Source organism: Equus caballus, chromosome 10 (genome assembly GCF_041296265.1).
Source record: "Equus caballus isolate H_3958 breed thoroughbred chromosome 10, TB-T2T, whole genome shotgun sequence".
Lineage (NCBI taxonomy): Eukaryota > Metazoa > Chordata > Mammalia > Perissodactyla > Equidae > Equus > Equus caballus.
In genome coordinates this window covers 18,570,032-18,597,232 of record NC_091693.1, presented here as the reverse complement: position 1 = coordinate 18,597,232, position 27,201 = coordinate 18,570,032, and the positions used below count along the sequence as shown (strand labels likewise).

The window sequence follows — 27,201 nt, the reverse complement described above, 5'->3', positions numbered from 1 at the left end:
AAGGGGAGGAGACGTCGGGTCTGGGGACAGCAGAACTACGCTTACCATGGCATTTTTGTACGTGACTGAGTGGGGAGCTCTCCTCTGGTGGTTCTTGAGCTAAACTGAGAAAGATCTACTGTTAAATCTTCAGGCTTCTTGCACATCTCTGCGACATCATTTTAATTTGACAATCAGATTGTCATTGAATGAGTCTGAACAGCTAAAATCAATGCCTGATGTCTGAGCCTAGTGGGGGATCATGGCAGCAGTTGTTCAGAGTATTTAATTTAGAAGGAGGAGGAAGGGGAAGAGGAAGAAGAAGAAAGACAAGGAGAACAACACCATGAGGTTGCATCTGGGCTCACAGGGAGACAGATTCTGCAATCAGTTATTGATGTCTGCCATGGGCATGGGGGAGGAATAGTTAAGGCAGTTTTGCAATGAATTTTCTACCCTCCACTTCCTTACTAATTTATTCATTGATGATTTAATAAGTACCTACAAATGCTCCACCCAAATCTGTGACTTCCCAGAAAGAGACCCAGAAAGGGTCACTGGGCTGAGAATTTGATCTCCCCACCATGAGATTCGCCAACTCAGTCACCAACCCAATAACCAACGTTTCCTTTACCATGCCTTCGGATCCCTCAGATCTCTTATTCTAGGAGGCAGAAAAGACAGCCGCAGAGTTAGTTTGGGTTGTCCTTTATTGGTGGTTATGCCACATTTTCACTCTGTTCTTCACAAAGGACCAACTGATTAAGCAAGACGGCGGACAGGGTATTTCTAAAGGTGATCATCTAAGGTTGAAAGATACGATGAAAAAGACGAAGCAGGTTCCAGACTCAATATGTCAGTCTTCCTCTGAAGATGTCTTTCTTCCCTTTGAAAATAGAATCAAAAGCCACCATTCAGGTAATAGGTATGCAATAATGTGAATGAAAAAGGGACAGTATTGATTTTCAAGGCTCAGAAGTAAGAGGAAGCGGCTGAGCCTAGAGTAGTTGGGCAACCCGTCGCCCCTCACCTGGCTCATGGGAGCAAGTAAGTCAATGACCAATGAGCATTTCAACCTCGCCTCTGTTGTAATAGATTTGGGAGAAGGAGATCTCAAGAAGATAGTTCTGCTCTGATGGATAGAAGTTGGAGGCTAGGTATTAAAAGTGGTCTTAGTCCTAGCTACAGACTGGGGACCTCTGTGGGTTTTTTCTAACATCCACCCTGTTAAGAAGGTAGCCAGACTCCCAAACCTACTTCTGTTCAGGGAAAATGATTTTCCCCAGCATTTTTCACTGCCAAGCCAAATTTCAGGAAAAGTCACTAATTTTGTTGTCATCCATAAGCCACATGCATCCTAAGAGTAAATACTACTTAAACCACCGGAGTTGTCCACATATCTGAGGAAAGGGATTCTGTTTGCTTCTAAATTCCAGAATTACAGAGTGAGTAGGTCAGTCGATCCATGCAGGAGGTCCAGAGAGAATTTCTATAGGCTTTGGAATACTGAAGCCAGAAGGAAAAGACTAGAAAAAAGGAAGGATGAAGCTGGTCCTGTGGAGATGATGATTTAGGGGCTGAAGTTGGGGAGGGGGCCCAAATGATGAGGAAGAGAAGTGAACCCCGCCTTTTCCTCGGTTAGCCACTCAGTGATGGGGGAATGGAGTCACAACACGGTGTTGATGAGCATCAAGGCTGCCCCACGGGGAGGAGCCCAGGGCGTCCTGGCCCACATTCTGATCTATATCATCCTCCGGGAAACACAGGACGTCCTGACCTGATTCAACCTGATTCGTCTCCAAAATTATATGACCACCCGATAACCAGACCCCATCCGGACTGACACCATTTTATCAACTTTTTTACATGATTTTTCCTTTGTCTTGTAAATAGATAACTCACATACCTATGCCTTATAAATTTAGCCCTACCTTCAGCCCCTTGCACCTCTTCACTGCCCGTGGGTCCTGTCCCCATGCTATTTTATGAATAAAAGAGTACTAATCCCAGACCTTGAGAGTCCAAGAAATCTTTCTTTCAACTCCTGGGCTTGGGGAGCCTGCATCAGTGCCATGGCTTCTGGGGACCAGAGAAGTCTCGGTTATCTGCTTTCGAGGTTGTCTTCTCAGCTCATGCTCCAATTTGAGAAATTCTACTTTCCTAATCTTTCATACCCAAAGCCTCCCAGACTTAAAACTTGGAATGATACCTTTCTGGGTCTGAAAAAGTTTGCCCACCTCCTCCCCCTGCTCTCCTGTTCTACAGAGGCATCCCAATTTCTTCCAGCCTTCTAATTTGGAAAGTTGTGGCAGCCTCCCCCTCAGCTCCACTTTATGTCTGGGAAACGGAGCTCACCTTGCTGGGAACCTCAGCGGAGCAGACATGGTGGCAGGAACATATCTTAACTTCACATCAGCAGTGCCCCCAGGTGTGGCCCCTGCTCTCACCTTTGCATCAGCAGTGCCCCCAGGTGTGGCCCCTGCTCTCACCTTTGCATCAGCAGTGCCCCCAGGTGTGGCCCCTGATCTCACCTTTGCATCAGCAATCCCCCCAGGTGTGGCCCCTGCTCTCACCTTTGCATCAGTGATGCACCCAGATTTGGTCCCTGTTCTCACCTCTGCATTAGCAGTACACCCAGGTGTGGTCCTTGTCATAGTTGTAAGAGGTAGCGCACCATAGAAGGTCCTCCTTTGATCCTTTGTTAGTGCAGTTAAAATAATTCTTGTTTTTATAGTTGAACGGGAAGTGGCAGGGAAAGCCGGGAACCAATGAGGAAATTCCTAGGGAGAAGAAGGGAGAAGACAGTGGTTACTCCCAAACTATACACTAAGGTGAAGGCTTGGGCTTCAGAACCCGCCCTAAAACCAAAATTGGGTCAACATTGGGTGTGATCGTGCTATTTGGGCGCTGCTCAGAGGCTCCCCTTGGAGGGATGAAAGTCGGACCTAAACCTAAATGTCAGAGGAATTTTCTTCCCTCGGAAGTGATTTGAGTTTAGGACTTGGGAAAGAGTGGAGGATAGAACGAGGGAGTGGCGTCGGGAGACTCAAATCTTTCGACGCTCTGCATGTCCACAAAGGACCACAGAAGCCCAGCCATGAAAAATGTGAGTCGTTCAACACGCAAGTCACCACTTTCCTCGCTAAAGTCCAACAGGGCAACGTTCTGCCTTCCCATTTCAGCTCTCCTACAGTAAACAAGGAGTCCTTGTGGCGGCCCAGGTGGTCCCTTCTTTTGTTGGTGATTTCACTGTTCAAAATGGCCTCAGGCAGACTGCTGGCTAGCGTTTCTAAGCAAGAGGGCTGTGCTGTGCCTTACAGAGGAAATACGTGTGCTGCGTGAGCTTCACGCAGGCATGAGTCACGGTGCTGTGGGCTGCGATTTCAATGGGAATGAACCAACAGTATATATTAAATAAGGTGGTTTTTTTAAAACAGAAACACACATAGAACAAGGTGATGCATGGATTGCTTGACGAAATATTGTGACCAGAGGCTCCCAGAAACCTAACTTCCACTACAAGCAATGGCTCAGTATTTGCCAATTCGGTGTTTGAGGCAACTTTATAGAGCACACCTCCCACCAATAAGGAGAATGGACTGTATCTCCCAGTGTGAGCCACTCCTGCTTCTCTCTGACATCCCTGTGGACCACACTCCATCCGACGGCCCCAGACACGCGGAGGACCCTGAACAGAGGTTGGAGATTTGGATCACTCATAAGGAAATGGAGGTGTGAAGGAGAGCCTTGTCCGAGGACAAAATGATACCAAAACACAATCTACCGACCATCGCCCAAGCGGAGAATGGGGAAGACACACTGCCAGGGTTATATCTTCCTTCAGTGAGGGTTTCTTCCCTGATCACCCACCAAATCTACATTTGCTATCCTTTGTTAACAAAAATTATCCAAACCTTGAAATAGGGCAAAAGATTGCCACATGACATTTTCATGTCATCCTAGACCATTGTCTGTTAGACAAGAGTTAAGCCGCTAAGGGTCACCTGATTCTCTAGCTCAGCGTCAGCGAACTTGTTCTGTAAAGGGCCTGATAGAAGGTGTTTTCGTCTTTGTGCATCACACTGTCTCTGTCGCATTGCTTAACTCTGCTGCTGTAGCCGGAAAACAACCACGGACCATCCATAAATGAATGGGTGTAGCCGTGTTCCAATAAAACTTTGTATAATAGACCCTGAAATTTGAATTTCATGTAATTTTCACCTGTCACAAAATATTGTTCTTCTTTTGATCTTTTACAACCATATAAAAATGTAAAAGCTATTCGTAGGTTGGGGGCTGCACACAAAGAGGGCACATGTGGGACGGAGTTTGCAGACCCCTGATCTAGGGAAATAGAGCTTTGTCTTACTCTCTGCTACCAGCTGGAGGCCCTGACTCTGTGACAATTAGGTGTAACCTGTAGAAGATTGAGTTTTGGTTTTTAGGGCCAATGAGTTGATGCTGACTCCTATCAACCCTCTGGACAGCAGAGCGGAACCCTGCCAGGTCTTTTTGCGCCATCCTCTCCCCTTCTGGCGCTCTATCAGACAATGCTCCGCTGCTATTCATGCCAATTTATTCAGAGGTGGGTGGCCAGGTCTTTCCAAAGGTTGATATGTTGTGAATAACTTTTGTTCAATAGAGATGCCAATAATCCCCTCTGGTAGATGAGATAACCCCAAAGGTTTGCTTGCCCTTTAAATGTTCACAGATTTTGTATGTAATTTAGCAACTGCTTCAGCTCAGAATTCTTTTCTTCACTGACCATATATATTTCTTGTAACGTCCTTTGAATTCGTTTTACTATCCTTAAAGTTTCCTTATTCATAGATTCTTAAAAACCTTAGCATGTACTTACTCTGTATTAGTATAAGTGTTAGGTGTTTAACATTTTGGAAATTTCCTTTTGACCCCTTCCTCTTGGATCTTAAGCAGCCCGCATTTTTCCTGTCGTAGTACCACATTGTTTACGCTGTTTGTCCATCAGATCCATGAGGACAGGACTCGGCCTTATTCATCGCCATATCCCAGTGCCCAGCACAGGGGCGCACAGTAGGGCTGGAGTAAACGAAGGAAGGAATCCACCCACGTCCACCCAGTCCCCTTCCCCAGATTACTGGTGTCGGCGCAGAGACTCCACTTTCCGTCCTTATCCATGTTCTCTGTGGTTGGGCACCAGAGCTTGTTGCTTTCATTCTCAATGCATTCAGAGATCACATTATTTCTGTAGGTGGAGGGGAAGATGCAGGGTTGGCTGAAAGAATTTCCCCCGTACTCTGAAAATAAGCATGGAAAGATTATAGGTTGAGAAGAGATGACGAAAAAGGCTTCCAGTTTTCACACACAAACTGTGTACCATGCTTCACCTCATGAAAGGAAATATAGTATTGAACATTCCCAAACAACTTCTTGGTGATACTATGACTTACATTTTACAGATAAGTGAGAACCTAAGCCATCAACACCCACACAGTTTACTCTCTACGTTAACAAAGCTTTCCTGTTCCACGGGCTTCATCAACACCACTCTACTAATCTACAAAATTCTTGCCCAGGAACATGACAGTTGCAAATAACTTTATTGTTCATCTCAGGAATTTCTTGAAAAATTGTTTAAATAAATGTCAGACCTTTAAACTTTTCAATAGATTGCATCAAAACACTGCTTGCTCTTCAAGATTCTTTGAATCCTCAGAAATTTCACCTTGACATGACCATCAGTTCTAAACTATTCTCTTATGATCCTTACCCAGTCCTAATCACATCCCCACACTGACAGACCCCAAGACCTCATTAATATCCCGACTTTGCCCTCCTCCCTCCGAGACGCTATTAAGACTCTGGCAAGGTAGTAATCTCCCTTACTTTGGTAAGCAAAAAACTCAGTGTTATCTAATTAGACAGGTGGCTTCGATGGCGTTGGAGGAGGAGACAGAATTTGATGCAGGGGATGAGGGGTTAGAGGAGGTACCAACCAGTGATTAAGAGCACGATTTCTAACGATTAGACTTCCTGGGATCAAATCACAGTTCCGCCCCTTAGCAACTGAAACCCTGTGAGCCTCAGTTTTCCCATCTGTAAAATGAGGCTAATAATCAGATTTACCTCATAGGTGTGGTTGCAACCGATAAATGAGTTCTTGCATGTGAAGCACTTCGAACCATGCCCGGAACTTAGCCAATGCTTACTAAAAGTTCAGCGTATTATGATCTTTATCATTTGAGCCCCGTCTCCCAGCTGGCAAATGGCGACAGCAGAATTCTAACTCAGGTCTCACTTTTCAAAGCTCATGTTTTGACTCCTGGCTCAGATGATAGGGAAGGAGGAGAACTCACATTTCTTAGGCACCCGGAATATCCAAGACGCCATGTTAGATCCTTGATGAAAGTGAACTCTAATCTTTACACAACCCTTGAAGTCAGTTCTCATTTTGCAGGTAACAAAACTGACCAAGAGATTTAATATCTTTCCCACTGTAGTGGGGGAAGCCAGAGCCAACGGGTCCCTTTTCTTCCAGTATCTTTTCTTGGGCATCTGTTTGGTGATTTAGACAAATTATAATCTGTCACCCCATCAGAATTGGCTCTGAGGAGCTTGACTGGCAGGAAGGATAAACAGAAGTGTAGATATTAAGGTTAGAGTTAAGTTGCAATAAGATTTGAGATGGATTTAGAACTATACACAGTGTTATGATATTATCGTAAAATTGATATCCTAATCCATCTGTTTGGTCTAGGATTTGTAAATGCCTAAGATGATGGGTGTGTTAATGATAGAATTTAGAGTCAAGCACGGAGATGGAGATAGAGTTGGACTTGGGTGAAAAATTGGGTTAAGCAATAGGGCAGAGTTATGGTGAGATTTAAGGATAAAGTTGGTTTAGGGTTAAGGACACAAGTGATGGATGGCTAGAGTTAGGGAAAAAATTAAGGTTTAATATGGGATTAGGATTTTTTGAGTGATAAGGGAAAATATAAGTAGGATTTTATACGGGAATAAGTGTGCCCTTGGATACGTGTCTTGCACATATTTTCATTTCTATGGAGACAACAGTGCTCAGAGAGAAATCATGGGCTTTGAGCCATTTGGACTTGAATCCAAATTCTAATTCTGCCTTCACCTAAGAGTGTGACCTTAGGCTTGACTTAATTTTACTGGGACCATTTATTGAATGGGCAAAAAACCAGCATCTCATGGAGCTTTCATGGGAAGATTCAAAGGATATTGTGTATAGAGCTGCTGGATCAGGGTCTAATACAGAGAAGGCACTAGAACAAATGGAGGTCACTATTAAATTAAGAGTAGACCCAGAATTAAGATTAGATGTTAACTGCATTGAAATACAGTTAAGGACCGGCATTGGATGAATCTGGCTATTGTCAATTCTAGGAACAGAAATACTTGAAAACCAATATCAGGACTAAAGCCCATGTTGTCAGTTTTCAGAACAATGGATTTTTCAAGGCTGGCACTGGGGACCTGGGGGAACATGGCCTCAGGACATTCCTGTCTCTCGTGGTTGTCATAGCATACTCTGAGAAGACACTTGGTCCCAAGAAGTATTTCTCCTAGTTGCCCTGCTCTCCACTCTGCCACCATCCTCTCAGGAGGATCATGGCTGCCTACCCTCCTCCCCACTAAACACCCCATCCTTGCTACAATGCCTCACCATTTATTTCACAGTATTTCCACTGCTGCTTCTCGTCAAAGCTGGAGGTTACTGAGCACCACAGCTTTCCGAAGAAGCTGCCTTCCGTGATGCAGTTGTCATGGGACTTTCCTCGATAGATGAAAGGGAAGATGCAGCGTGGGTAATCTGTACAGAAAGCAGACCATGAGGGGTTTGGCTCTCTATAGTCAATCACAGGACAGTCATTTAATCATCAACCAGCCAATCAATCAACTGCCAAAGGATAGGACAAACATCCGGTCTGGAAGAGACTTGGTACATTCCTTTCATCAAGCACTTAGTAAAGAAAGCCTACACCAACTACTTTCACTCTCAAAGCTTCTCCAATAGGTTCCCCATCTCAACCCATGGCGCCACCACCTGTTGAACAAACAAACTTAACATGCTTCACAAAGCGTCTTAAAAACAAATCTGTCACAATCCCCAAAAGACCTGTAGGAACAAAGTCAAGACAAAGAATTTTGATGGCTTATGACCAACAGATGAAGATCTTGAGATACCAAAAAAAAAAAAAGTTGAGATTACAGAAAAACATCAAATGTCAGAGAAGTCAAACACAGGAAAGTTATCTGGGTGCTCGTGCCTTGTTGCAACTTCCATAAACAGACTGAATTTCCCACCACAAATTTAATACAGCAAATATAGCTTCTGACGTTACGTTTATAGCGGGTGCACTGACTTCACATGCACAGAGGGAATCAGGGTCATTTGGGAGCGATGGAGGGCCTCTCATAGGTGAAGGGGTGTCAGAGGTGAAGGCTTCCTCCAGCAGGTGACATTTGAGAAGAGATCTGCACGCTGTGGAGAAGCCAGACGTGCAAAAATCTGGGGGGAGTGAGTTCTGAGTCGAGGGAATAAAAGTCTGAGGCGTTCAAGGACGGGAAGGAGTTCCGGATATTTGAGAAACATGGTGGCCAATGGAACTGGAGCTCAGCAGGCAAGGAGGAGAGTGGTCGAAGATGAGGACAGAGATGGGGCGGGTCACACAGAGCTTTGCAGACCCAGTGACAGGGTTTCTTTTCCTTTTTTTTTTCTATTGACTTGTGTGAGTTCTTTATATATTTTGAATATTAACCCCTTATCAGATATATGTTTTGCAAACATTTTCTCCCACTGCATAGGTTGCCTTTTCGTTTTGTTGATGGTTTCCTTTGCTGTGTGTAAGCTTTTAAGTTTGATGTCATCTCACTTGTTTATTTTTGATTTTTTGCCTTTGCTTTTAGTATCAAATCCAAAAAATCATCACCAAGACTGATGTCAAGGAGCTTACCTCCTATGTTTTCTTTTAGAATTTTTAATGGTTTCAGGACTTCAGTTCAAGTCTTTAATCATTTTCAGTAGGTTTTTGTGTGTGGTGTAAGATCGGGGTCCAGTTTCATTCTTTCGCATGTGGCTGTCCAGTTTTCCCATCATCATTTCTGAGGAGACTATCCTTTCCCCATTATATAGTCTTGGCCCCTTTGTCATAAATCAATTGACCCTATATGTGTGGGTTTATTTCTGGCCTCTCTATTCGGTTCCATTGATCTGTGTGTCTGTTTTTACACCAGTACTATAGTGTTTTGATTACTATTATTTTGTTATATAGTTTGCAATCAGGAAATGTGATGCCCCCAGCTTTGTTTTTCTTTTACGAGATTGCTTTGGCTGTTGGGGATAGGGGTATCCTTCTAAGTGTGTTTGTGAGCCATAGACGGGCATGAGCAGAGGAGAGGCATTACTTGACTTCACATTGTAAAAAGATTCCTCTGTCTAATGTGTGGGAGATAGATTGGAGGGAGGCAAGGGGATTTGGGGAGGCCAGTTAGCAACTTTTTCGGGCAAAAGAGCGGATGGTGATTTGGAGAAGGGTGGAAGCAATGGAAAGATAGGACGAAGCTGAAGTTGGCATCTATTTCGAAGGCAGAGCTAATTGGCTAGTTGATGGCTTAGATTTGAAGTGAGAGGGAAAGAAGAATCAGGAATGACTCTGACTCTTCTGGTTTGTGCAGTGGTGGCCTCTCCTGCTTGCTGAGGAAGCCTGCAAATTAGCAAAAAACAAACAAACAAACAAAAACCCCTCTGCACAGCAGTATACTTCTAATGATATAAGTATCTTAAGCTAACATCTCTGGGAATTGTCATAGACACACCTGTTTTCGATTTCACTATTCTGCTCATGAGGTAAGACTGAGAAGGAACATCCTGCAAGGCATTATTTGGGAATGCCCGTGGGACACCACTCACCCACTTTTGTGGTCGAAGGCTAAGATGGGAAAGCTGTTCAGAGGTGGTGAGAAAGCTGCCAGTTCTGAGTCCAAAGAGAAGTACTTGGTTCAGAAACCAGAGCCGAGGGAGGGGACTCAAAAGGCATCTGAACACGAGCCCTAGATGGTTTGGCTGAAAGAGCCTTCATCAAAAGCGGGTTGTGGAATTCTTTCATTTGTTCTAAACAATGATATAGTGGAAATAAATATCTCTAGGTCCCGATTGTGTCTATCTATACAGCTTCTGCACAGTTTTGCTCCCTTTTGTACGTGTTAAGAATGTTTGGGGACCTCTTTTGCACAATTAAAAAAAAAAAGGAAAATGTCCGTTTCTGATTTTCTAATTCAATTTCAACCAGTTGATCCTGATTTGCATTGCTTGAACTGGAGTGGAAGTTTTCAACAAAGGTGATATTGCTTCCAGGTTTTGCTTTGTTTTTTTCGATGTAGGGGGTTATTTATTTATTTTTTTTTGAGGAAGATTAGCCCCGAACTAACATCTGCCACCAATCCTCCTGTTTTTGCTGAGGAAGATTGGCCCTGAGCTAACATCCATGCCCATCTTCCTCTACTTTATATGTGGGATGCTGCCACAGCATGGCTTGACCAGTGATGTGTAGGTCCATACCCGGGATCTGAACCAGCAAACCCCCAGCCACAAAAGCGGAGGATGTGAACTTAACTGCTGGGCCACCAGGCTGTGGGGGCATTTTTAAAATAGTCATTTTTAGCTCTTGTGATCAAAGAGATTCTGCCTAGATGTACAAGCCTCTGGCTACTTTTTAATGTCTTTTAGGTTAGTTATGGTCATGCATGCTTGTTACTTTATTCTCAATTTCTTTCGTTTTATTTATGTCTTACATTGCAGTCAAGGAATAATGTTGATTTATTTTGAAATTATGAACATAGGTAATGTTATTTATAAATTTCATTTCAGGATAGTAAAAGGGATCTTGTATTTATTATAGAAGGGGGGCCTTTGATGGAAGAGAGTCAAGAACAGTGATACCAGGGAAAAAGCAAATCCTAAATATTCAAAAGCTGGATACGTAGGAACAATTTAAATGTCCAACAATAGGATATTGGTTAAAACAAATTAAGTGTCTTTTGTACTGTGCACAAAAAAATAGAAATCATATAATTGTCAAAAATCTCTTGGGCTTTGAGAAAAGAAAATCTCTTTTCTTTTATACTTTGTTTCTTTTTTCCATATTAATTTAGGAAATTAAGAAAGAGACAAAGAATACAATGGTTCCCTCTGGTTAATGGTCTTACAATATCATAAGATCTTCATTCAGATAGCACCATTTTTTTTTTGTTTTTTTGTTTTTGGTGAGGAAGATTGTTCCTAAGCTAACATCCGTGCCAATCTTTCTCTGTGTTTTGTATACGGGATGCCACCGCAGCATAGCTTGATGAGCGGTGTGTAGGTCTGCACCTGGGGTTCACCCGTTTGGATCCGAACCCGTGAACCCCGGGCCGCCAAAGCGGCATGCAGGAACTTAACCACTACGCCACCAGGCCAGCCCCAAGTAGCACCATTTTTAACACCATCATTGTTACCACTATTACCCATTATTAAGATTCAGTGTTTGACCTCCTTGAGCATTTTCTATGCACGTACACATATTATAACTTGTCTGCAAAAATATGATCATATTATACACATTCACGCATTCTCTTTTGTAACCCATCCTTTTAAGAAACTTGCTGGTGGGACAATATGGCGCCGCTCACCTTCCGTCAGGCAGTTCTTCCACTGCCTGTCATAAATGGCTCGGGTCGCACACCAAGGGAAGAAGCTATTGGTCTTGGTGCAAGAGAAGTAAGTAGACCCCTTGTAGACGAAGGGAAAGACACAAGCATCTTTATTATCTGAAGGACAGAGAGACAAAGCAGGAGGGGATTAGTCACAATGAATGAGCCCAGGACGAGTCTTGGTTCGGTTCTCATGGTACTCTGAAGGCTACACGTGTAGTCTTAGCATCCGGCTTCCTAACGACTCTCAGGGTGAGTCAAGTTTAGGTTTGGATCAAGAGTATTCGGGGAAGAATTTCATAAACAATGAAGGCAACCAAGATATACTGTTCCTCCAGACCAGCGTTTCTCAGAGTGGGAACCACTAATGTCGCACAAGATAAATTTGGTGCATCACAAGTTCACGTTATGTAATGTAGGGACACACGTTAAATAATTTCGAAGCACAGACTGAAAAACAATTTCCTTTTTCAGTGCTTTTTTAAATCCTTCTGATTACACAGAAGAGAAAGCTTCAATTTAATGCTAGTATTTGTCTACCATATCTCTAATACTTAATAATCTCCCTTTTTAACCAAAAAGAGGGCAGGACTCAGGCTCAAAGCCTTATTCAGACAATGGTGTCTAGTAGAATTTAATAATAGGATTTTGTTTTCAGACTATTTATTTTTATTTGCACTTCCTATTTATGGCAAGTGGTACTGCTTTTATAGATGACAGAGCTGATGTTAACCATTCTTTTAAAATAAGCGCATTAAAGTGAAGAAAAGTGAGCACAGTTAAAGAGAAATGTTCAGTGCTGGGGGATGCAGATGTGGCGAATATTGAGGAGGTGGTACTTGGATGACTAAAGTTTAGGAAACACAACCCTTGACCTTTTTATTCTTCTGTTTGAGGACAAAGACTTTATCTTTTATACGACGTATCATCGGAACTCAGAAAAGTGACTTTCTCATAGAAGATGCTTAAGAAATAACTGACGGAATAAAATAAGTTTGGAAAATGCCGTGTAAAATAAAGTTAAACAGGTTTCTCTAATGAAGGACTCATCAGAAGGACCAATATGCAAATAAGAATTGAATTAGCAAGAGTGGTATGGAGTATGTTAAGTGGTCCTTTTCTCTCCTCACTACTCAATGGCACTAAAGACTAATGGTCCCTGAAACACATCTTAAGAAATGCTGTTCTAGCCCAATTCTTCATTTCGCGGAGAAGAAAACGAAGACCCACGTAAGGTAAGGAATCGTTTAAAGTGAATACCTTTTTGGAGCAGAACTACGATGAGAATCTGGATTTTTCATCTACTCGTCCGGGGTCACAGCTTCCCTCCTTGCCTTCATCTTGCCATCTCCTCCATGTTCCTCCTTCCCACCCTCACTCCATCCCTCAAAAATATAATGATGGATTATTATGAGTAAGATCCTCTGATAGGTTGTTCGTGTGTGTAGTATGTACCCGTGTGTTTGCTCATGTTACAAAGATGGTGAGGCAAAGCTTCCATGTATTCACCAAACCCAGTTTCCTTTTTGTTCTGGGCTCACAGCTAGAATCCGCCTTTCAGTCTCTCTCATAGTTAGGTGGAGCCATGTGACCAAATTAAGGCTCATAGAATGTCGGTGGAATTGATGTTCACCATTTCCTGGCTCAAAAAAAGAGTCTCAAGCAATCCTCCATACTCCTTTCTTCCTTTCTCTGCCAACTGGATATAAAGCAGTGGTTCTCAGTGGAGAAAGGGCCATTATGATCCCCTAGGGGACATTAGACAATGTTTGGAGACACTTTTGGTTGTTAAAACTGGGAGGGTTGGGAACTGGTAGCTGTGCCACTGGTATCTACTGGGGAGAGGTCCAGAATGTTGCTAGATGTCTTCCACATGCAGGACAGCCCTCCAGAACAAAGAGTCATCCGGCCCCAGGTACCAAGGTTGAGAGATTCTGGTAAAGACCCTGCAGAGAAGGATGAGGTCTGGAGGATGGTGAAAGCACAAAACAGAAGAACCCTGTGTCTCTAACACACAACAAAAAGGCTTCCTGCCAATCATCCACACTGAAGTGTTAGACAAATTTGACGCGAACCTCTGTTGAGTTCAGCCACTGACATTTGGGAGTCGTTTGTTACAATAGATCATCCATTACTAACGTAGATGGGTAAGACACAGTCTCTGTCTCCAAGGCCTGTAACCTAGTAGCCCAATCCTTGTTCTGGATCAGATTCTGACCCTGTGTAATCTGTCAAAGGCTATGATAGGGTTGGGAGACGGGTTGGGAGAGAGCGGAAAAGGCAGACCTCCATCTTTGAGCCTCACCAAAGGGTTGATGCCGTTAGGAATCCTTAAATAATGTTACATTTCCACCTCTGGGTCTCAGAATCGTTTGGTCTCAGTTTTGTAAAGTTTAAACCAGTTAATATCTGGAAACTGCTTAGAAGGAAACCTGGAGCCTGGCTACTACTCAATGAATGTTAGGTACCATCATCATCATCATCATCATCATCATCATCGATTCTCCTCAGTCGTGGACACCGTTGGGTATATGGGATGCTGGTGTTGAGCAGGAGGGCAGGCAGATGCCCCTGAACATAGAATTAAGGTTATCCTTGGGAGTTGTTAGTAAGAATCAACACATAATAGATGCTATTAGCCATCTGCAAAGTAATTCAGCAGATGGTCTAAGCTTCTTAACTAGGTTAAAATCCTCCGTAATCGGTGCCCTGCTGACCTCTCTGTTCTCACTGCCTGATTAACATTTCCTTGACCTTACTCTATGTTCTTTCTTGTCTCTGGGGTTTTGCTCGTTGCCTTCATCCTGTCCCAGATGCCTTTGCTCTCTTCCTAGCTTTACCCCCTGCTACACACCCATGAAGACTTGGTTCAGTCAGGATTCATACTCTTTCTCACTCTTATAATACTCTGAGTTGATCTCTATAAATGTATTTACCAATTTTTAAAAGAATGTAATTATCTTTTTATAGATCTATCTCTCCCATTCACTGTGAGATCTCTGAGTAGGGTCTGGGTTTTACTTATTGTTGTTTCTGGCCCATAACACAGTGCCTGGCACTTAAGAATCACTCAATAAATGTGTATTGAATAAACTTGTCTGTAGATACGTGTGGAGGGGACTTGGGGGTACACCGTGTTTCACACAAGACTGTGGTGGGTGGTCTCAGGAAGGCATGATGGGACTGAGATGATAACTAGAAAAGTTGATGCTCAGGCAAGTACATTGTGCCCTGTCTGAATAAACAGTGAGTTCTTAACCTGTGAGAGACTTGCCAGTTCTTTTGAGAACCCAGATCTTCTCTGTAGGAAAACGGTTATTTGTCTTTGTGGTAGAGACTGCTGTGTGGCCACCAGAACCAGCTTCGTTTTCTCCCAAGTGCACTGCTAAACTACATTTCCCAGACTCCCTTGTAGTTGACCATCACGTGCATTCTGGCCAGTGGAAGTGGGAGGAAGTGATGTATGTCACTTCCTGACCTGACTAAAAAAACTCTCCTCCAAGATCTTCCAGACTCTCTTGATTCTTGTCTATCAGCTAAAAGCAAAGAATGCAGTGAGTTCTCTGATGCCCCAAGGGATGGCTGAGCCACAAAATGAAAGGGGCTTGAATCCCTGCTGACCAGGTGCACCCTCACTGCATGACCCAGGTGTGTGACAGAGTAATTAAGGGTGGTTTTTCAGGAACTGAGACCCCTTGTGTATTTCAGACCAGTTGAGACCACCAGCCCATCAACTAGGCCTGCACGAATGCCTGGTGTGACGTTTTTCATGTCAAAGGGCTGAAAACTCCACCCTCAGATCATACTAACACCACCATCTTGTGAACATGAATCCTATGAAGAGCCAGGAAGCTTGACTACACCTGTGCACATCATCAATGGGCTCACTTCTCCTTACCTCCAATCATCTATCTCCACACTTTAGACGGTCCTGTCCCTCATCCCATAAATTTTGCCCCAAGCCCCACGTCAGGGAGACAGACATGAGGGCATATTCCCCCTGTCTCCTTGCAGATCAACATAGCAATAAAGCTTTTTTCTTTTCCCAAAGACTGATGCCATCATAATTGCCTTTTTAAATTGCCCATCAGGGAGGAGAACCCCAGTTTTGTACAGGTACAACTGGACTTTGTAGGAGCAAGAAATAAAGTACTATTGTGTTAAGCTGCTGGTAGTTTAGATTTTGTATGTTACAATAGTTATTCTACTATCCTGATAAATATACACCTTTTTAAAATATAAATCCAGGGTTTCATGGACTTTAGGCCATGCCCAGTGACCCTAAGGTAGGAATCTCTGGAATATAGAATAAGATCATTGAAAGGGACTTCATGAAATCAAAGTGCATGAATATGGGAGTGTTTCTTGAGCCTTATACAAGGAGAAGGACTTGTCAGGCAGAAAGGATTCTAATTGTGGAGAATGTTTCCCCACAGCTTGAGTGAACTATATATGATCAAGTTCTCTCTTTGTTCTGCTTCCGTGCTTACCATACAATCTTTGGATGATTAATTTAGATTCCTAGATACATTAGGAATATAACCTCACCTCCCCTAGAATGCCTACTATTTAGAAAAAGCAGAAAGTAACAAGTGTTGGCAAGGATGAGGAGAAATTGGAATTCATGTTTACTGTTGATGAGAATGTAAAATGATACAGCTGCTATGGAAAATAGTATGGCAGTTTCTCAAAAAATTAAAAATAGAATTACCACATGACCCAGAAATTCCACTTCTGGGGACATAGCCAAAAGAATTGAAATCAGATTCTCAAAGAGAGATTTGTAACACCCATTTTCATAGCAGCATTATTCACAATAGCCAAAAGGTGGAAACAGTCCGTGTGTCCATCAATGGATGAATGGATAAACAAAATGTGGTATATCCATACAATGGAAGATTATCCAGCCTTAAAACATAGGAAAATTATGATGCAGGATAAACATGGATGAAACTGGAGGACCTAAGTGAAATAAGCCAGTCACAAAAAGACAGATACTATATAATTCTTCTTAGATCAGTCATGGAAACAGGAAGTAGAATGGTGATTGCCAGGGGCCAGAGGGAGGGGTGGGGGTGGCCATTGTTTAATGGATACAGAGTTTTAATTTTGCAAAATGAAAAGAGTGCTGGAGATTGGTTGCACAACAATGTGAAATGTAGTTAACACTCCTGAACTCTACACTTAAAAATGGTTAAGATGGTAAATTTTATGTTCTGTGTATTTTGCCACAATTTTTAAAAAAAGATTGTAAAGGGAGTGTCCAAATTGGGGGTCTGAGGATTCAGTCCATTGGAATTATAGAGCCCCCCTTTTTAATTAACATATTTACATTCCCCCCACCATGTGCCGAGCATTATGACAGAAGCTTGTGTCCATTATTTTATCTTCAAAATACCGCCATGAGGTAAATGCTGTTATTCACCTTTCATAGGTTGAGAACTGACTTCAGCGAGGTTACATTGCTTGACCAAGGTCACACAGAGAAAAAATGGCAGATCCAGGGTCCAAACCCCAGGTCTGTTTGAGATTTCTACCAAGCCATCTCCTCTCTGCATGGATCCAGGAATATTTACTTTGGCCTATTCGTTCTTTCCAGTTTCCAAATCCTCCCCATCATTTTCCAGTCTACTCACTTCCACTGGTCTCATAGGAGCAGAGGAGGAAGGTCATCCATCCCAACAGGTAACGGGACCATTGGTTCATCTTGGCTGGTCCTCTTCTTTCTGGATCGAAGGAAGACAAAAATTTTGCTTCTGCGGTCCCCTTCCTCTTCCACTAACTCCCATGTTTGATGTCATGCCTCCCATTTTTCTTTCTATCCCCAGAGGGTAATAAGGAATAACTTATTCTTGCAGAAAGTAAAAAATATATACTATCCTTATGGAGTGGAAGGTGTGATGGAAAAGAGAGACATAGCATTTGTCGAGTATTACCATATTCCAGGCTAAATGCGCAAGACACTAAGACACCATTTAGTTCCCACAAAGCAAGTGTACATATTTTTAATCCCCATTTTGCAGATGAGGAAATTGAGGCTCAGAGAAGCCAAGTAACCTGCCTGAGTTGGTGACACAGGGAAATGGCAGGATTCTAAACCATATAAATGGCTCCAAGGCTCTACTCATCATGAGAACCTGACCTATAGCCTTAAACCCTCCTCATGGATTACACCCATCTCCTTGGCTGGATATAAAGTACTCTGACAATCAGCGTTTACTATCCTCATCAACCATAATTTCTAGGGGCTCTGTCTACCTCCATGCCATTTCCTCAATGACACCTACATACACCTTCTCAGCAGGAACAACCCAGGGGTTAGAATTGGTGGCCTGGGTTTGCTTGAGGTTCAGCTCCTATTACCCCTTCTGCTACTAGCTGCCAGTTATTGAGTACCTCCTGTATGCCAGATGTTCTAAATTTTGTGTCCACAATCCAATTACCTCCTTCCAACAACCTAAGGAACAGGCGTGATCATCCCCATTCTGCAGAAGAGGGAAACTGAGATCTGGGAGGTTGAGTAACTTTCCCGAGGACCACAGATGGTAAGTGACAGATCTCAGATTCAACTGCAGACCTGTCTACATCAGTGTCAGAGTTCTTCAGCTCCATGAACCACTTCCCCTCTATGTGCCTTTCTTTCCTTATCTGCAGAGTATAGGCTAATAATGCCTGCCTCTCAGGGTGGCCATGAGGATCCAATCAGATCCTGAGGGAAGAGTGTTTTTCAGTTGTAAATTGTTGGTTGTGTTTACGAATAATTAGAGCAAAGGTCAGGGCAGCTCAAGGGAGAGATCAGATGGCACGACTCTTAGATAACAATCCCAACCCAGATAATGGGTTGGGCATCAAAATTGCAAAGCCATTGATTCAGCTCTTCCAACAGGTAGGTGGCACCCCTGAGCACCTGAGTCTCAGAAACACACCTTTCAGCACTCGGCTCTCCTGCTACATATGGGAGCATCTTTTTTACTTTTCTTGTTATTCTCAACCACAGCACCATGCCTCAGACATGCTTTTCCTGAATGACGTCTCATTCTCCGCCCACCTGTGTTGGACTGTAACGCTGGCTGGTGGTTCAGACTCTGGAGCTGGACCTGCATTTGACTGTGGAGGCTGGCGGGTCCGGGTTCAAAACTTGGCTCCACCATTTACCGCCTGGGTAACCTTGGAGAAATTACTTAAACTCTCCAAGCCTCAGCTTCATCATCTGAAAAAGATGAGGATACTAATCCTATCGACCATTTAGGTTTGTTATGATGATTAACGGTGATCATAAAAAATAACAAATACTCATTGAGTGCTATACACTATTATTCTAAGTTATTATAATCCTGATATTAGCCCAGAGTGGCAGATACTATCATTACCCCCATTGCACAGATGGGGAAGCTGAGGCACAGGAAGCTTAGGCACCTTGCTGAGGATCACAAACCTTGTAAGTGGTTGAGCTCCCAGCTGAACCTGGACAATCCAACTCCAGAAACTGGGCTCTTAGCTGCCATATGATCCTGCTTCTAGGCTTAGCATGGGATCTAATGTGTGCTGAGAATTCTATAAATATGAGCCAAAATAGTATCATTGGTCATAATAGATCTCTCCAGCCAAACTGTACTTCTGAGTGTCAGAATTGTATTTTCACCTGCCTCCTGGACTGTCCATCTTGATGCCCCTCAAGCACCTCAAATTCCAGATTTGGCTTTTGAGATGCAGCCCAAAGTATCTTATCTCCCCCTCGCCACACACACACACACACACACACACACACACACACACACATTACTTAATTTAATTGTACTATATTTGCTGTGGTCTGAATGTTTGCATCCCCCCAAAATACACATGCTGAAATCCTAACCTCCAAAGTGATGGTATTAGGAGGTGGGGCCTTTGAGAAACGATTAGATCATGAGGGTGGAGCCCTCCTGAGTGAGATTAGTGCCCTTATAGATGAGACCCCACAGAGTTTCCTTGCCCCTTCTGCTATGTGTGGACACAGCGAGACGAAGGCAGTCTGTGAGGAAGCGGGCTCTCACCAGACATTGAATCTGCTGGCACCTTGATCTTGGACTTCCCATCATCCAGAACCATGAGGAACAAATTTCTGCTATTTATAAGCCACTCAGTCTGTGGTATTTCTATTATAGCAGCCCAAATGGACAAAGGCAATTTTCTCCCCAATCTCTCAAGTTATTACCCCAAGAGTAAAACTTTGCTCTCCCTGTCTCCTCCCTGTGTCCATGAGTTGTCAAATCCAGTTGAAACTACGTTCTGAAGCCTCTTGAATCCACTCCTTTGTCTCTCCTATAATTGACCAAGTCTAGCTCTTTCCATCTCTCCCCTAAATGGTTGTCATGTGCCCCTCATGGATATCCTGGCCTCCAGTCTCTGCCTGTCCAGTCTGTTCTCACAATGCTGCTGAGAGGATCTCTCTTGAATGCATTTACGCATTCATTCGGAATCAAATATTTCTTGAGCATTTACCACGTGTGGGGTGCAGGGCTAGATGATGGGTATTCAGCCTGGTGAGAAACCAGCACGGTCCCTGCTTTCACAGGGCTGGCAGTCTATGAAGGAGACAGACACGGAGGGAATAAACCAGAGACGAGCATATACCTCTTAGTTGTGATCATCGCTAATGAAGGAGGAAAACAGAGGCTGCGATAAGGTCTAGCTGGGGATGGTGACTTTTGGTTGGGAAGTCAGTGGACGCTTTCTGAGAAAAGGACATGTGAACTGTGACCTGGAGGAAGAGAAGGTTGAGTAGACATGAGGGGAGCCAGGGTGTGTGGGGGGGGCTCATCTAGGCAGAAGAAGTGGATGTGAGAAGGGCTTAAGATAGAAAAGAGCTAGATGGTTTTGAGGAACAAGTGGAACCAGCATGTCTGGGACTATGAGCAAGGAGGAATGAGGTCAGAGAGATGCATGATGAGGTGGACGGGGCTGAACCACACAGAGCCTTACTTAGATCCTAAATGTAACTGGAAGTCCCTGGAGGGATTAAAGTGGGGAGAAGTGGCATTCATTAATCCAAAGTTCTCCGTCACGTTTATAATAAGATCCACAGTTCATACCATGCCCTTCCCCTTGGAGCTCATTCCTCATCACTCTTCCCCTCCCTTGATCTGCCTCAGCTACACTAGCCTTTCTTGCACAAGCCAAGCTTGCTTACACCCCAGGGCCTTTGCACGTGCTCCTCTCTCCACCTAGGATGCTGCCCCCTGCCCCTGATATTTGTATGGCTTGCTTCTTTGTGCCGTAAAGGATTTTGTGCAATCCCAAGGAATTGATATGAACTGACGTTCTGGAATGTTAATGAGTCTACTTGGATCAAGCCATGGGTATTAATAGAAAATATTTTGGGGGTGGTTCAAGACAATGATTGAACTGTAAAGCGAGCCTTAATAGCCAGACACCCACGTCTGGAACATTCAGGTCAGGACCAAGTTAATCCTCGAGCACCGGCACATGCAAACGCTTTGGAGCACCCTCTGTCCTGGGCTGCGGGGGCAGCTGGGGCTGGCCTCCCGCCAGCGTCACCATATTGTTGGCTGGTAGGACAAGGAGATGCCTTGGCCTTGGAGTCAACCTGCAATGAGATGTGGGTGCCGTTTCCCCAGTCATCAAATGAGGGAGGGTAAAACCTACCTCCAGCTCTTGTTATAAATGCACAGATGCTGGAAAGTACTTTGCAAATAGCAGAGAGCGTACAAGCCAGATATTAACGACTATTTATGGAGATGGGAGAGAGACGCATTTTGACGCTTCCTCTAAACCCTTCCCTACCTACAGTTTTATGCTTCTATCCCTGCCTCACCGAAACCCCCAATATCTACACCTGACTTCATTCATCAACCTCGGGCTTTCATTTCTACCCCTCTTCCCAAGATTAAAATTCAATTAATATTTTTTTGCCTCTATACTAAGATCTAAAAAGGAAGACTATCATAATGCTTAAAAGTGCCTGAGCTGGGTTTGAATGCTTCACCTCTTACCACCTTTACGCCCTCAAGACAGTTACCCCCTGCTCTGGGTCTTGGTTTCATCTGTAAAATGGAGGTGGTAACAGTCATTGCAGCTGCCCCAGAAAATTAGCGTGAGGGAGTTAGTAGATACTGTGGTAGGCAAAAGAATGCCCATCACCACCGGAAAAATGTCCATGCCCTAACCCCTGGAACCTATGAATGTTATATTACATGGTGAAGGGGATTTTGATTAAGTTAAGGATCTTGCGATGGGGGGATCACCCTGGATTATTTGGTGGGCTCAACGTAATTGCTAGAGTCCCTATAAGAGGGAGGTAGAAGGGTCAGAAAATGAGATTTAATGATGGAAGCAGGGGTTGGAGTGATGCAAGGAAGGGGCCATGAGCTTGGGAACGCAGATAATCTTTAGAAGCCGGAAAAGCTGGGAAATGCATTCTCCTCTGGAACCTCCAGAAGCCACCAGCCTTGCCTGCACCCTTAATTTTAGCCCAGTGAGTCTTCTGACCTTCAGAGTGTAGGAGAATAAATTCGTGTTGTTTTCAGCCAGTTAGATGTGGGGTAATCTGTTACAGAGCCGTAGAAAATTAACACAGACACAAAGGGCTTAGAGTACCACCTGGCCCAACAAAGGTGCTTAATAAATACTAGTAATTATTGTTTTCATTATCACTGCCTCCACTGGAGTCAACCACCCTGGAAGATGTCCAGGAAAGATTGTTTCAAACCCTAGACCACCCCCCAAGCTGGCTATGTGGCTCTGAGCAAGGTGTTTGGCCACTGAGATTCTCCCATTCCGTAACTGTTGGATATATTGGTGGTGTGGCTTTGGCAAAGGACAGTCCAGACATGAATTCCAACTCAACCAGGTGGCCCTGGGTGTGTTATGGAATATGTTTGACTCTTAATTTCCTCATCTATGTATGGGACTCCTGAAATTTATCCCATAGGATCATTTTGAGAATTAAATGTGCAGAATTCTTGGAACATGGTGGCTGCTCGATACATCATAGTGATGAGCATTTACTGAGCACTTGCCGTGTGCAAGGTTTAACTTTGAGCACCTTGTGTAATTAGCCATTATCACAAAACCCTATGAGGCAGGAACTATTATTAGCGCGTGTTATAGAAAAATGAGGCATGGATAGGTAAAGTATTAGTCCATAAATGGAGAACCATAACTCAAACCAGGTGGTATGAAGAGCCGACACTCTCAACCATTACACCAAACCTCAGCATCGCTGTGGGGACACGTTTCTACAGAGCAAGGCTCTTGAGAGAACGAAATGCGACCGTGGACTTTTAAGACTCTCTTAAGTATAGAATACCACACCTTGTGATTGTTACTAACCACACTCCCTTCAGCCCAGAAGTATTGCCCAGCTTTGACATGAAATGAACTGAGTATGAGAATGGAGTATCCACCCTTAGGTTGGTTGAAGAAGTAAGAATGAAAAGAAGTGACCGATCTAAGTTTGACGACTTTCTCTAGGCACTTCAAAGTCTGACTTCAAAGCTGATATTTCAATCACTTGTGGAGCTGTTTGTCATTAGCCTTCACCTCGCTTCCTCTAGCATCCTTTTATCGCAGCCTTATTGACTGTCATACCAACACACCGCAAACACTGAAAGATTGTCGGCTCCCTCAACCCCACCATCCGCAACAATTCCCTGTGTCTCTTGCCTCTGAAACGAGAGGCATGTTTCATTAAGTTTTCTAAACATGTGTCAATTGTGGGAGACCACAATGTTAAAAAAATAGCTGGACAAAGGTGTTTACGGGTGCAATAACTGGAAACAAACTCAATGGTGACCAGTGGCGGATTGGTACAATAAGTTTCTGGTTCGCCCACGTGAACTAACAGCGTGACGCCTTCAAACAGAGTGAGTTAGATGTGTGTGTTCTGCTATAAAAATAAAGATAGTATGAAGGGCAAAATCCAAGCTCTAGAAGAGAATGCATAGGTGATTTCAGCTATATGTAAAAATATCTATATCTATTTTGCATTCGTTAAAATATTCATTCACTCATTTGCTAAATATTTGTTGTACGCTTACTATGCGATGTTGTCAGTGACCCAGACAAGAGAAATTCCTGCTCGTATGAAGCTAATATTTTCCTAGGGTGGGGAAGACAGAGAAAAGAAATAGGGCTTCCATCTGGGGTGACGAGAAGGTCCTGGAACTAGATAGAAGTAGTGATTGCACAAGACTGTCAATGTACTTAATGCCACTGAATTGCACTCTTTAAAACAGTTAAAATGTAAAATTTAGGTTATGTGTATTTTACCACAATAAAAAATAATCAAAATGATTTCAGTATGTGATGAGTGAGACACAGAAAATAATCAGGGTGATGTGGTAAGTGGTGCCCGACAAGTGTCTCCTTTGGGTGGTCAGGGAAGTCTCTGAGAAGGGAAGGTTTGAGCCCAAACCAAGAGTCAGCCACACAAAGTTTTGGGAATGAGCATTCCAGGCAGAGGGAGTGGGGAGGGCAAATTCTGGAGGTGGACGACAGGAAGGGATAGCCTGAGGAGCAGAAGAGAGGTCCATGTGGCTGGGCCGTGGTGAGTGCCAGGGAAGGACAAGACCATAAGACTGGGGCATCTGGGTCACAAGCAGCCTTGGAGTTCATGATGAGACACTGCAATTGTATTCTACATGTGCACGCACAGAAAATTTTCCTGAGTGGAAACACGAGAAGCAGTTAAGATTGGTCACCTCTGAGAACTGAAAAGGAGCAACCAAAAGGAAACGTGAGGCTCTTTCCATTTAAATTCTTTTACCCTATGACTTTCATAATTGAAAACAATAATGATGTATGTGTATCTATGCACATATGTAACGTGTATATATACATAAGCATGGACACACATGCGTATGTGATAGATGTATATACATCCACATACACAAAAATACGCACACATTGTATATGCATATATACAGATATATGCACACACACAGTCACATATGAGCATGAAAACAGTTCAAATTTGCAAAGAAAAGATAGAAGCGATATGAGGTAAATTTTAAAACAATATGAAGCAATTTAAAATTACAAAGTTAAAAATCTACATAGGTGGCTGGCTTAGGAGTGGATTAATTTTATGAAATAGCTGGTGGCTAGTGGCTCCCCCTGTCCTGTGGCAGCATTTCATAGCAATTATGAGCCTGTGTGGATGCTTCACTGGCCACTGGCAGGGTGACCCTGAGCAGTGTCACTTAACAGCTTACCCATCTATAAAATGGGAATGTTAATAATCACGTCTACTTCACAGAGTTCTTGGGAAGATTAAATTAGATAAAAGATATAAAATACTTAGCCCAGTGTCTGCTACAGAGGGAGTTCACAATAAGTGTTGGCCATTAATGATAACAGTGACGATGACAACATCCAGTCTTCTCGTCACCCTGCTAGGCTGCAGTAATTAATTAATTAAGCAAACTTATTTTGGGAAAGTCCTATGATTTTCCTCTCTTTTTTACTTCTTGTTATTTATTGTCTTGCAAACTTTTCTGAAAATGTTGCCTTCTAGGAAATGGTTTCCCTGCTTAATGATATACTTTACTGTTAATATCCATCCATCCATCATCCATCCATCCATCCTTCCTTCCATCCACCCATCTATCCATCCATCCATCATCCATCCATCCATTCTTCCATCCATCCATCCCTCCTCCCATCCTCTCATCCATCCATCCATCTATCCTTCCATCACCTACCTTCTTATCCATCCATCCAATAAGTATTCCAGAACCCTACCATCTATATGGAACCGTGGCAAATACCAAGAGGAACAGGACATGATTTCTGGCCTCAACAGTCAGATAAGACATGGGCCCTGATACCTGCAACCAACATGGAAAATGAGAACAGTCACAGCAGGTAGTATTAAGGTGTTGAGAGGGTGACCAGAGGGCAGCCTAGGCTACAGACTCTGCTCTCTGGTTCTCATGAACCAAAATTGTCACAATGGAGCAGTGAGAAGAGAATGGCACCCAACCAACCAGAGTCCAAAGCCCACCTCTCCCATTTACCTATTGAACGGCCCTGGGGAGGTCATTTCACCTCTCTGATCTCCAGTTTTCTCTTGTTCTCATCTGGTAAGTGATCCAGCTATGGAAATTATTGTGAGAATTACAGGAGCTCATGGGCATAAGTTCACTGGGGTATAGTGTGTCTTCAAAATACTGAGTCCTTCTGCTCCTCAGCAGCAAGTGACTCCATATTTGAAACAAAACCTCAATGTAAGAAACCCTTATACACACACACACACACACACACACACACATCCCTCTTCTATTATGTATTAAGACTGCCTTTGGAGGGAGAAGTGACAGGACTGCAGGCAGATCTCTCTGAATCTCAACTTTCTCCTTCATAAAACAGGGAGAGTGAGCTTACCTTAAGGGGATGGTGCAAAGATTCATGGAACCGTGAAGGTAATAGTCCACTGTCAGGAACCTAATAAGGCAGTTTGTCTAGGCTAGTCCCTTTTCTTCCATCTCTTTTCCCCAAACTTGGGATACAGGCAGCCTTCCTTAGCATTACAATCTCGTATAATCTGACTTCACCCACTCTTTTGAGTTTTTTAACAGAGAAAGGAATCACCCCCCCCCCCCAAGACTCCTTTCCCTACTTTCTCTGGATTTTCCTTCCCAGACCTCTAGAGCTACACTGTCCAATATGGCGGCCACCAGCCACTTACGGCTCTTCAGCACTTGAAATGCGGTGAGTTTTAATTGCCAAAGGTTGCAATGCAAAATACTACGGGACTCTGAAGGTAAAGTATGAATAAAAAAGAATGTAAGTGTTTCAATAACTTTTTGGTTTTGCTTACATGTTGAAAGAATAATATTTTGGATATGATGATTCAACAAAACATATATTAAAACAAATTGTACCCATTTCTTCTTAATTTTTTTAAGCAGCTACTATAAAACTTACAATTATATATAGGACTCGTGTTGCATTTCCTCGAGTGGACAGCACAGCTCTAGACCCTCCTTTTTTGCTCTGGGGGCCCCGGGGCCCAGCTTCTCGCACCCTCCCAGGTCTCCAGGTTGAGGTGTACCTTTGAGAGGGTCCTTCTTGGCCCTAGTGGTTTCCACAGGCCCTCTTTAAGGTCTGCTCCCAAGATCTCTGGATTATCTGGAGATTAGCCAACTGTTTTGGACTCAATCTGTCTGTAGCACGAGACTGCAGCTCTCCAAAGAAGGGTTTTTCTGTAAGTGATTACAAATAAGGGCAGTTTGGATGGGAGAGCCCCAAGGTTAATGATATGCTCAAATGAGTTCATGCATATTCATGAGGCCCATAAAATTCAATCATGTGTATATTAATGGGGCCTTGCGGGGGCTGGGGTCATGGACAAAAACATCAACGAACAGAGGAGAAATGCTGCTGGATGTTCAGCAAGAAAGTGGGAAGGTTTCAGTTGAATAATGAAAGACCAAGAGCCCTATAACTGTCTAGTGAGAAGGGAAGCATGGGAGAATTGAAAGCGGCTCTCTGAAGCACATGCTCTGATTTTTCCTGGTTCTT

At 43.5% G+C, this 27,201-nt stretch overlaps 1 protein-coding gene across 2 annotated transcripts; it reads right to left on the bottom strand.

Moving 5' to 3' along the window:
- Window positions 1-671: 671 nt before the first annotated feature.
- ELSPBP1 (epididymal sperm binding protein 1) lies at window positions 672-26,906 on the bottom strand. Of its 2 annotated transcripts, none has more exons than XM_023651564.2 (7): window positions 26,732-26,906; window positions 17,310-17,399; window positions 11,653-11,790; window positions 7,649-7,795; window positions 5,097-5,255; window positions 2,595-2,759; window positions 672-865 (listed from the first exon to the last, which is right to left on the bottom strand). In XM_023651564.2, the coding sequence occupies exons 2-6, from the start codon at window positions 17,377-17,379 to the stop codon at window positions 2,602-2,604; spliced, it is 672 nt and encodes a 223-aa protein (XP_023507332.1). In that variant the 5' UTR covers window positions 17,380-17,399; window positions 26,732-26,906; the 3' UTR covers window positions 672-865; window positions 2,595-2,601. The 2 variants fall into 2 exon arrangements, with proteins under 2 accessions (XP_023507332.1, XP_070079212.1); XM_070223111.1 differs by lacking the exon at window positions 26,732-26,906 and adding an exon at window positions 26,605-26,724.
- Between the last annotated feature and the right edge of the window lie 295 nt (window positions 26,907-27,201).

Excerpts from the sequence above, each read along its gene's own strand:
- ELSPBP1 (XM_023651564.2), bottom strand. The coding sequence starts at position 17,379 with ATGAACCAATGGTCCCGTTACCTGTTGGGATGGATGACCTTCCTCCTC. Across the intron at positions 11,791-17,309 it reads CTCCTATGAGACCAGTGGAA|ATAATAAAGATGCTTGTGTC; the intron begins GTGAGTAGACTG and ends TCTGTCCTTCAG. Across the intron at positions 5,256-7,648 it reads GAAATACTGTGAAATAAATG|AGTACGGGGGAAATTCTTTC; the intron begins GTGAGGCATTGT and ends GCTTATTTTCAG.